The sequence below is a fragment of the Furipterus horrens genome, unplaced genomic scaffold (genome assembly GCF_987537825.1).
Source record: "Furipterus horrens unplaced genomic scaffold, mFurHor1.1.pri manual_scaffold_2, whole genome shotgun sequence".
NCBI classification, from domain to species: domain Eukaryota; kingdom Metazoa; phylum Chordata; class Mammalia; order Chiroptera; family Furipteridae; genus Furipterus; species Furipterus horrens.
The window spans coordinates 49,323,601-49,335,711 of record NW_028327172.1 but is presented as its reverse complement, the minus strand read 5'-3'; the positions used below and the strand labels follow the sequence as shown (position 1 = coordinate 49,335,711).

Below are 12,111 nucleotides of genomic sequence, written 5' to 3'. Positions count from 1 at the left end.
TCTTAAATCAGGAAACTGAGAAAGATTCTTTATACCACTGTCTTCCTTTCCTCCTCCCAAAATTTCCTTCTAAGTCTTGTTGATTTTATTTAATAAATAACTCTTGAATCCATCTACTTCTGTTTCTACTGTTACCTCCTAATCCAAGGAACTATCATATTTTTAAAACTTATGAAATATAACACAAAGAGAAGAACACAGAAAAACCTCATACAGCATATTGATTTACCACGTGAACATAGCATGTAACCGTAGGCATACGATAGGCACACGCTCTATTTCTTCCCCCTTTCCCAGAGTTAACCAACACTATCCTGACTTTTAGTGTAATAATGTCCTTTCTTTTATTTATTTACTTATTTATTTATATTATTTAAACCTATTCCCCTAAATACAACAATTTACTTGTCCTTTTTAAAAATGTAAATATGTCATATAATTAGAGAATACAGTATGTATCTTTTCATGTGTGGTTTTCCTCAAAATCCTATTTGCGAGATTCATTCATATTGTTGACTGTAGCTATAGTTCATTCATTTTATCACAGTATAAAATTTCATTGCATGAATATACCATAATTTATTTTTCCATTCTATTATTGATGGATATTTAGGTTGTCTCCAGTTTTTAACTATTATAAGAAATACTTCCATGAACATTTTGGTACAGGTCTCTTAGTGTACATGGCTAGCATTTCTGTGTTGTACATACCCTGGAGTGGAATTGCTGAGCCAACTGTTTTCCAAAGTGGTAGTACCAATTCACACTCCTATTAGCACTGTGTAAGGATTCTAATTGCTCCACATACTTGTCAACAGATAGAACTGTCTATCTTTTTTTATTTTGACAATTTGTATGGATGTGTAGTCTATCACTATGGCCTTAATTTGTATTCCTTACATTACAAATGAAGTGGAGCAACTTTAATATGCTTAATTGGCCATTTGTATATTCTTTTGGGTAATGCCTATTTATGTATCTTGCATATTTGGGGGGTTCATTATTATTTTTCCTTGTTGCTTTGTGGGAATTTTTTTTTAAGGTGTATTTTATTGATTATGTTGTTACAGTAGTCCCAACTTCTTTTCCCTTAGCTCCCCTCTTCCCAGTACCCCCCTCCCTCCAGCAATCCTACCCCCCTTAGTTCATGTCCATGGGTTGTGCATATAAGTTCTTTGGCTTCACCCTTTCCTATATTATTCTTAACTTTCCCCTGTCTATTTTGTACCAACTAATTATGCTTCTTAGTTCCTGCACCATTTCCCCATTTCTCCTCCTTCCCCCTCCCAGCTGATAACCTACAAATGATCCCCACACCTGTGATTCTGTTCCTATCCTGGTTGTTTGCTTAGTTTGTTTTTGTTTTTATTTTTTAGATTTAGTTGTCGATAGTTGTTTGTCGTCATTTAAGTGTTCATAGTTTTGATCTTCTTTTTCTTAAATAAGTCTCTTAACATTTCATATAATAATGGCTTGGTGATGATGAACTCCTTTAGCTTTACCTTGTCTGGGAAGCACTTTATCTGCCCTTCTGTCCTAAATGATAGCTTAGCTGGGTAGTGTAGTTTTGGTTGCAGGTCCTTGCTTTTCATCACCTTGAGTAGTTCTTGCCAGTCCCTTCTTGCCTGCAAAGTTTCTTTTGAGAAATCAGCTAATAGGCACCCCTTTGTAGGTAACTCTCTGCTTTTCTCTTGCTGCTTTTTCAGATTCTCTCATTATCCTTAACTTTTGGCATTTTAATTATGATGTGTCTTGGTGTGGTCCTCTTTGGGTCTAGCTTGCTTGGGACTCTCTGTGCTTCCTGGACTTGTGTGTCTTATTTCCTTTGCCAAGTTTGGGAAGCTTTTCTTCATTATTTTATTTTTTCACATAAGCTTTCGATTTCTTGCTCTTCTTTTTCTCCTTCTGGAACCCCTATGTTTCGAATGTTGGCATGTTTAAAATTGTCCCAGGGGTTCCTAAGCCTCCCCTCATTTTTTTCAATTCTTGTTTCCTCATTTTGTATTGATTGACTGTTTTTTTCTTCCTTATATTCCAAATCATTGATTTGAACCTCGATTTCTTTCTCTTCACCATTAGTTTTTTGTGGATTTTCCTTTGTTTCATTTAGCATAGCCTTCACTTCTTCCCTTTTGTGTTTGCTGTACTTAAGCATATCTGTCAAGTCTGTGAGCATCTTTATCACCAGTGTTTTGAACTCTACATCTGTTAGGTTGGCTATCTCCTCATTGCTTAGCTCTCCCACTGGAACCTTGATCCGTTCCCTCTTTTGGGCCATACTTCTCTGTCTCCTCATTCTGACAGGCTCCTGTGTTTGTTTGCCTCTGTGTCTTAGGTAGAGCTGTTGTTCCTGTTACGTTGTAAGGGGTGGAGCCTTAGGTATTCGTCAGTACAGGGTGACAGGTTTCACCACGTTGTGGCGCTGTATGTGGTGGTGGGGGTGTCTGAGAAGGAACAATGCTGCTTGCCCAGTACTCACCCCTTTTCCAGGCACTTCTCCCTCTTCCGTATGGGACTGGCGCCTCTCTAGCTGTTGCCCTGGCCATTGTTCGCAGAGTGGCTGGGTCTATGGATGTTCTAGGACTGTGGGGGCCCTTCAAACAAATGGACTTGCTGAGAGGCCGGCAGTTTCTGCCTCCGCCCCAATCCCCACTGGTTTGCACAGTCAAAAGTAATGAGGCTTTATTGTCCCCAGCACTGGAACCGTGAGCTGTGGGGTCTGGTCTGGTGCTCAGAGTGCTCCCCAAGTGCCCCTCTCAGCTTTTTAAAATGTTTGACTGCGCTTTCTGCTGGCCTGCTGCTGCCGCCACTGCTGCCTCCACCACACCGCATCCTCTCTGCCCCGGCTCCGCCCCTCCTACCTGTCTGGATGAGTATTTCTTCTTTATATCTTTCTTTGTTGGACTTCCATGCAGCTTGATTCTCTGGAACTTCTGTTTGTCTCTAGTTTTAAGGTAGTTGTAGTCCTTCTTAGTTGTGGAGGGAGACGCAGCATATCTGTTTAGGCCTCCATCTTGGCCAAAGTTGAAAGCTGGGAATTCTTTATATGAGTACAGGGTACAAGTTCTTTTTTTCCCTTGATTTTGGATAATTATTTTTTAAAAATTATAGTTGACATACAATATTATATAAGTTTTAGGTGCATCACATAGTGATTAGACATTTATGGGAACAAGTTTTTTAATGGTTGTATGTGTTATAAATATCTTCTTCTTTTCCAGTCCCTTAATGTTATATTTTGATGAAAAGACATTCTCAATGTAGACCGATATGGCAGTCTTTTCATTTATGTTTTGTGCTTTTCTTGTCTGATATAAGAAGGGTTTGTCCTGGGCTTATTAAGACAATTTGCCGTATTATTACTGGAAACTTTATTATTCGCTTTTCACACATGGAATTGACTCGTGTGTATGTTGCTTGGGTATATAGAAATTCAAGCACCTTTATTGAAAAGAATGTTCTTTCCTCATTGCTTTATTGACAGCAATGTTCTTAGTTGTCAATCAGGTGTCTAGATATGGTAGGTGTGTTTCAGGACTTTGTTCTTATGCCAATACCATGCTGTCTTAGGATAACATTATAATAAATTTAACATCTGGTAGGATAAGTCCTTCCACCTTGTTCTTTTTAAAGAATATTTTGGTTATTCTTGATCTCATTTCTTTATAAATTTTGAAGTCAGCTTGTAAAATTCTGACTCAAAACAAAAAAGTCTTGCTAGGATTTTGATTTGGGTTGCATTAACTTTGTAGTTCAGAAAGTTTGGGGATTGACATTTTACAATTTTGAGTCTTCAGTCCCTGAACATGGTACATCCCAATTATTTAGTACTATTTTACAGTTTTTTGCTTAGAGGTTTTATACATCATTCTGTTAGTTATCCCCAGATATTTAATGTTTAATGTTATTGTAAATACTATATTTAAATTTTTTATTTTCCAACAGAAATGCAATTGATTTTTATTTAGTAGTCTTATATCCAACAGCCTTGCTAAGCTCATGTAACAATTTTAATAAATTATGTGTAGCTTATCTAGGATTTTTTCACAAGCAATTATATGAGCAAATAATGGTTTTGTTTGATATTACTATAATGATACCAGCTATCTTCTGATTCAAGCTTGCATGCTATGCCTAGTTCCGCCTTTTGTTTTCATCTTTTTGATAGTCTTTTGTTTTAGATATGAGCCATGTAAACAACATGTAGTTAATTTTTTTAAAAAATCCAATTGGACAGTTTTTATTTTTTAATTGGATTATTACTTCATTACATTTAGTGTAGCCGTTGGTGTATGTGGTTAAACCTTTATTAAATGCTTTCTGTTTGTCTTACCTGCTCAATGTTCTTTTTTTCCTCTCATTTCTTGCCATCCTTTGGATTGATTTTATTTTAAATTCCTCAATCCTTTATTAGCTTTGGAGTTATTATAGCATAAATTCTTGACTTACCAAAATCAGATGTTATATGGCACTTTTACCGTTTTGGACAATGCAAGCACTTTAATTCCATTTATCCACCTTCCTGACTTACATGTGAGTGTAATTGTACACTCTAATTTTCTATTTTATGCTCTAGGATACTTTGTTATTCTTACTTTATTTTTTTCCCAGTTTTATTGAGAAATAATTGACATACATCATTGTATAACTTTAAGGCATAAGAATGGTGGTTTGATTTACATATATAGTGAGATGATGAACTCAATATGTTTAGTTAACATACATCATCTCATATAGATACAATAAAAAGAAAAGAAAAGAAAAAAATTTCTCCTTATGTTAGAACTCATAGGATTTGCCCTATTAACAACTTTCCTATGCATCATATAGCAGTGTGTTAACTATGGTCATCATGCTGTATAATATATCCCTAGTATTTATTTATCTCATAACTGGGAGTTTGTACCTTTTGACCACATTCCTCCAATTTTTCTTCCTCCTACCCTCCACCTCTGATAACCTCAAGTCAGATCTCTTTTTCTGAGTTCTTTTTTTTATTTTCAGATTCTACATATAAGGAAAATCATACAGTATTTTTTTTCTCTGTCTGATACATTTCATGCTCCCTAGGTCCATCCATGTGGTCACAAATGACAAGATTTCTTTTTTTTTTTTTTTTTTTTTTTTTATGGCTGAGTGTTATTAAGATTTTTTTATGGCACATTTTATTTATTCATTTGTCTGTCAGTGGACACTTAGGTTACTTCCATATCTTGGCTATTGTAAATAATGCTGCAGTGAACATGGGAGTGCATATATCTTTTCAAATTAGTTTTGTATTTCTTCAGATTGATACTTAGAAGTGGAATTGCTAAGTCATAGAGTAGTTCTATTTTTAATTTTTTTGGAACCTCCATACTGTTTTCACCAATTTGCAATCCCACCAACAGTGTGTAAGGTTTCCCTTTTCTCTACATCCTCACCAACACTTGTTTGTTGATCTATTGATGATAACCATTCTGACAGGTGTGAGGTAATATCTCATTATGGTTTTAATTTCCATTTCTCTGGTGATTGGTGATGTTGAGCATTTTTTCATATGTCTATTGGCCATTTGTACATACTTTTTGGAGAAGTGTTTATTCAGGTTCTCTGCCCATTTTTTAGTTGGAATCTTTGTTTTAATTATTTATTTATTTTTAGAGGGGAAGAGACAGAGAGAGAGAGAGGGAGGGAAACATCAATGTGTGGTTGCCTCTAGCACGCCCATAAATGGGGACCTGACCCTCAACCCACGCATGTGCCCTGACTGGGAATCGAACTGGTGACCCTTTGGTTCACAGGCTGGCTCTCAATCCAGTAAGCCACACAAGCCCGGGTGGATTGTTTGTTTTTTTGGTGTTGAGTAGTATGAGTTCTTTCTAAATTTTGGATATTAACCCCTTATCAGATGTATCATTGGCAAGTATCTTCTTCCAATCAGTTGTCTTTTGTTTTGTTGATGGTTTCCATCACTGTAGGAACACCTTCTTATTGCAGGAATTGAGGTGATTTAAACCTAAGCTGCAGTCCCTCCCAAAATATGTATTTTTATTTCATTCTTACTCATACTGTTCATCCTTTTGGGAACTGGTGGAGTTTATTAGGCTGCCCCCGCTCCCTCTTCTACCTTCAGCCCCACACTGTAGCCATTGTTCCCTTGGCTTCCCCTGGCTGTCAGAAGCACTGCTTACTTTGCCTCTCATTCACCTATCTCCTCACCTCCCCCAGTTGGCAGAGCTTCAAGAAGCAGCCCCAAACTCTAGGTGAACCTTCTTGGGTCTGTGACCATCCTTGCATAATTCTCATTCTTTAATGCTTCATTCATCTTTCAGTTTTCTAATACCTTTAAATACACACACACACACTTTTTTTCTTTATTTTAAATCCATACTCAAGGACTTTTTAACAATTGATTTTAGAGAGAGAGGAAGGGAGAGAGAGGGGAAAGAAAACATCGATGTTAAATAGAGACATCGATCGGTTGTTCCCCATATGCACCCCAACCCTGAGGATCAAATCTGCTGTCTAGGTATGTGCTCTGACCGAGAATCAAACCCGCTACCTTTTGGTGTATGGGACGACACTCCAACCAACTGAACCATCCAGCCAGGGCACACTTTTTACTTTTTTGACTTCCATATTCTTTTCTAGTTTCACAGCAAGAAGATTGGTCTGCATTGTATAGTCTGCCTTTAATCAGGAGTGGGAATCTTGCCATTGTCTTTTGCTGGACCTTGGCAATATACTCTTATTCTGACTCTGTCTAGTTTTGGGCCTTCCATTTTTATCATCACATTGATGCTGGACTGATATTTCAAAAAGACTTTCCCAAGGTTATATATACATGGTAAGTGATATATCAGGATTCTTGGTCTTCTGATTTTATATCTGTTGTGGCTTCCCCTGCTGAGGCCTCCTTGTTGTGCTCAGTTACCTCCTTTAGGAACTTAGGATGTTGTGCTACATACTTGAGGACAAAGAATGAACAAAGAACGTGGTTCTTTTTTGTCTTTGGGGGAAATTTCCCACCACAGGAATCTTGGTGTAAATTAGAGATCATCTCTCAAATATTGAAAATAAAAGGACCAGACTACTCAATTTCATAGTTTTACTTGCACCTATATACCCCTGGCTGGTTTAGCTCAGTGGATTGAGCGTCGGCCTGCGAGCTAAGTGTCGCTGGTTCGATCTTCCAGTCAGGGTACATCAGAGAAGGAAAACTCTGACTCCAAAAAACCTCCGCTGCCTTGCGGCATACCTCTTCAGGGGAAAGGCTAAGGGAGTAAACCCCGACAGAAAATCCGGAGCCGGAGTCCCTAAGGAGGTTTGACGTTGTAGTCAACACCGGCAACTCCTGCGGCGCACCTGAAGCCAAGCTGTATCGACTCCGTCTTTCCCTTGGACCCTTCAGCTGCGAAGAGAGGGGGTGTCTGCTGCATGGGCAACAGCAGACCCTCCATATCACCCTGCTCAGGCTCTGTAGCTTCAGCTTCACTGGAGAGGACACTCCAGCGTCATTGCAAGATGTCGATTCAACACGGGAGGAGACAGATACCGTGTTACTCCCGAGTCGGACTGCACAGCCATTCTCGGCGGTGCAGATAGACTCTTGTGAAGCTACACCATCGTCTCTCGAGACGGACGGCTGCCGACGACTTGCACCTATAGCCTAGGTGCAAGAGCTAGACCTAGTTAATTACACACACCTGCCTCAAACTTCTAATGAGAATCTGGTGATCCAAAAAACAGGTGCCAGCAGTGGTAGCTGCAGTGCCCAATTTCCAGGGGCTCCAAGAGCAGTGGTGCTGGCAGCATTGCTGGGTGGCCAGGCTGGCAGTGTTGGTAGTGCAAGTTGGTGCAACTCATTTCTCACTGCACAAGAGAGGAAAGTTACTTTTAATCCCAAAAGCACATTCTGGTTAGCAGTTAATGACATGAGGAAGGAATAAAAAATTCCTATTCATTTTGCAGTATTTGAGTGTAACATACTGGCTAAGAAAGCTCTCTCCTCTAAAGTACTGTATGTAGTTAAAGCCTTAGGATATTTGGGTCATTGATTCTCTTTTGAAATGTTAGTTTACCATGTTCTGTTTCTTTGCTAGCTGAGAGTAGACCATCAAGGTAACAACAGTTTCTTTTGTTCCAGGAGAATGATCCATCTGTGAGACTGAAAATTGCATCATTATTGGGGTTATTGTCGAAGACTGCAGGATTTTCACCAGACTGTATTATGGATGATGCCATTAATATCCTACAGAATGAAAGTAAGTTGCAATTTAAAAGCTGTACAATTAGAACAGAAGTCTTTAGTTCCTTTTATATAGAATTTAAAACAACATTTTGTTGTGTTGGTGTTAAAAAGGAATTTGAGGATGATTCAATAAAACTATGTACATATAGTTACATTAGAGTTAAAATGTAGTTTTTGTCTCTTAACTATTATTTATTGATTCTACCAAGTGCCATCTGCTTAAAGTATTTTATCTATGCTAGAAAATAGATGGTATTGTCCTTATAAGTGGGGAAATTGAAGTTCAGAGAAGTTAACTAACTTGTTAAAAGTTAAATAGTATGGGATAGAGGTGATGTTTTGTTGAGTGTGCACATTAACTCAGAAACTAGGAGAGGTGCTGTTCAGTTCCTGGAAAAGTGACATCTCCCAGGTCTCACATGCTGTTGTTTTTTATATTTGTTCCTTGTTGATGCCCACTAACGTTATTTGTCAGTGTTTAAGTAAAATGAAAGACTGCTTCATCATTTTTTTTTTTAAAGATTTATTTATTTAATTTTAGAAAGAGGAGAAGGGAGGAAGAGAAGGAGGGAAACACCAATGTGTGGTTGCCTCTTGCACGTCCCCAACTGGGGGCCCAGCCTGCAACCTAGGCATGTGCCCCAACCGGGAATTGAACCGGTGACCCTTTGGTTCGCAGGCCAGTGCCCAATCCACTGTGCCACACCAGCCAGGGCTGCTTCATCTTTTTAATGGTTTTGATTATTTTTCTGCTTTTATTTATGTACAAGAGTCTGTTACAGTATTACCTCGCTTATCGTGGGTATTACGTTCTAGACCCTCCTGCGATAGGTGAAAATCCGCGAAGTAGGAACCTTACATTTATTTTAGTATTTATATATATTTTAGGGCTTTATAAACCCTTCCCACACACTTATAAACCGTTCCCAGTCCCTTATTAACCTTTCCCACTTCCTTATTAACCTTTTCCACACTTTTCTAAACACTACTTATGTTCTTAAACATATTCTACACTCTTAAACCTATGTAACTTTAACAACATACGTATAAGTACCGTAAAATCCCGTGATATAGCGAAAAATCCGCGATAAATGATTAAATATAATATTTTTAAAAATCCTGCTATACAGTGAGGCTGCAATAAATGAACTGCGATATAGAGAGGGACTACTGTATAGAGTTAGTTTCTCAGTTACCATAATTTTTATTTTTAAAATAAATAAAAGAAACCTTTTATTGCTGTTTCTGAAAATATTTTAATTTGTTTGAATTAGTTGTGGTTTCAAAGAATAGTTTTATTTCATTTTGGGAATACATAAACAAATGTGACTGTTTAAATACTGGACAACATTTAGCCTATAAACTTGAGAGGCAATGAGAGAAACAAAGGGCCAGTGAACTCAGAAACAATCTAAATGTATTATTCTACAACGGTTTAATGTTAACAGATATTTTACATATGTGGCTCATTAGCTGAAGTTGAGAACTTTTTAAAAATTTTGTTAGAAACAACTTTATATTAAAATTACACTTGAATTTCTTTTTTAAATCTTTATTGTTTTTTTTACATTAACTTTTAGTCCCTTTTTACTGCCACCCCCCCAGCAATCACCACACTGTTGTCCACGTTCATGAGCCCTTTTTCCTTTTTGCTCAGTCCTTCCACTGCCTAACTCCCCTTCCTCTAGCTGTCATCCTACTCTCCATCTATAAATTTGTTCCTGTACTGAATTTTGACTAAAGACTTTTAATTCACAGGAAACAATGAAAGTATTTTTTGAAAAATTTTGGAAGGGGAGTCTGTGTTATTGTAATGACAATATAACCATATTAAAGAAAAAAATTTTAAAAATTTCTATTCCATTAAACAATTTGCTTTACATATTACCTTTTACATATATATGTATTATATATATATATACATTTTATATGTTTGTACTCATAGTACGTGTACTATTAGTGTTTTACTGTTTTCACTTAATGTTACACATACCATATTTTTTGCACTGTAAGACGCACCTGGCTATAAGACACACCTGACCATAAGATGCACCTAGGTTTAGAGGAGGAAAACAAGAAAAAAAATATTCTGAACCAAATGGTGTACTAAAATATTTAATAAAAAGTAACAATGTTATTTCAACCATGTAAAGTGAACAGCAGTCAACAGTGGTAGTAAAGACATTAACAAACGAGAAGAGACTTTAAGGTTCAAGTACTCTTCTAGGTTTCTGGGAATCCCAAGAACTCATCATCACTAGCATCAGAATTTATGAAGCTCAGTTGCTCACAATCACTGATATTACTTTGTTCGCTATCTTCATATATAGTACTATCTTCAGTTTCATCTAAGGCATTGCTAATGCCACATTTATGAATGGCTGTACAATGGTTTCATCCTTTACCGAGTGCCATGATGTTTTCATCCACTCACAAACTTGAGTGATAGTGGACCTCTTCGTTCGTACAGTAGGTGTCAGATCCTGATTACCAGCAGCCATCCGTTTGTTCCAGTCTCCTCGCATAAAGACTTTAAATGGTTTGTTGATGGAAACATCGAGATGTTGTAACTGGCTGGTAAGACCCCCAGAAATTACAGCTAGATGAGTCTTCACTTCTTTAAAGCTCTTTTTTGTAGTTTGCTAATATGTGCTCTAAACTGGTCAAGCACTACTAATAAGGCAGGTTTTTTCAGAAGCCCTCCAGGACATTTGGACCACACTTTTTAAACCTACACTCTCATTCTATCTTTGTACATCCATCGTTTCTCATGAACATGCACAACAATTTCTTGTGGAATCACTTCTTTTGGAAAGTTTTTCCTTTTGGAAATTAACATCGGTGGCAATTTGGTGCCGTCTGCACAGCAGGGACAGCACAACCATGTAATGCGTTTTCTCATGTCCTCAGGTTTTCACGGTTATGGTTTTGGCACCTTTCAGATCAACAGTCTTATTAGATGGCACATCAAAGGTTAGTGGGACTTCATCCACATTCCCAATCTGGCCAATTCCAAAGTCATTTTTTCTTCCTATCATCAATTACAGATTTATGAAAAGACAGAATCTTAGATTCATATTTTTTTTGGCATTTTTTGCGCAATTCTAGTTTTGGTGCGCATAGCAAGGCCACATTGCCTCACAAATCTGTAACACCACATTGGTGATCCGGTAAAATCCTGAATGCCTTTCTCTGTAGTAGTGAGTTTGGCTTCATATATTATCATTTTTGTAGAGACCGAGAAGCCATTATTTCAGTGACGTGTGATCCATGCTTTCATGTCCACGTCTAACTGTGGCCACTTTGCAGCCTTCCCACGAAAAGTGTGCTTACTTTTATCTACTTTTTGCAGCTGATCCTCCTGTTTCCTCCACTCTCTTATCATTTTTTCAGTTAGAGGTGGCCCAAAATGTCTCTGCTGCTCTGTTCCCATGTTCTTTGCATATTTTACTACCTCCAGTTTAAAAAGAATTTTATATGCTACTTTTTTCTGCTTTGACATCCTTGTATGTAGTAGCAGGAGGTGTTATTTTTCTGCAAGAAAATACGGTAATGAAAGAACTATCAGTAATGTGTCCCTCATTGTTATGAGAGCACTGTTGCTGAGAACATCAAGGAATGACCCACATTTATAGGGGATCTGCTGCTGACACACTGTTATGGGGGACACGTTTAAGGTTTTACTTTTATAGGGGACAGTTTGTAGGGAGGACACTTTCTTAGGCACCATTCATATGACTGTATTTTATTTCCTCAGTCAATGGGTCTGCAAAAAAAAAAGGACACAACACAGACGTCATCAATGTTTTTTCAGATCCGTAAACAGATAAGGTCATGTGAATGGACCATTAGAGGGACACTTTTTTAAAGGACACTGG

At 37.7% G+C, this 12,111-nt stretch overlaps 1 protein-coding gene across 1 annotated transcript in view; it reads left to right on the top strand.

Annotated features, from left to right (window-relative positions):
- Positions 1-12,111, top strand: part of INTS4 (integrator complex subunit 4) — a 114,866-nt gene that overhangs the window by 11,609 nt on the left and 91,146 nt on the right. Inside the window, exon 3 of the mRNA XM_090265735.1 lies at positions 8,129-8,246. Coding sequence (XP_090121861.1) covers positions 8,129-8,246 — 118 coding nt within the window. The remainder of the gene's footprint in view (positions 1-8,128; positions 8,247-12,111) is intronic.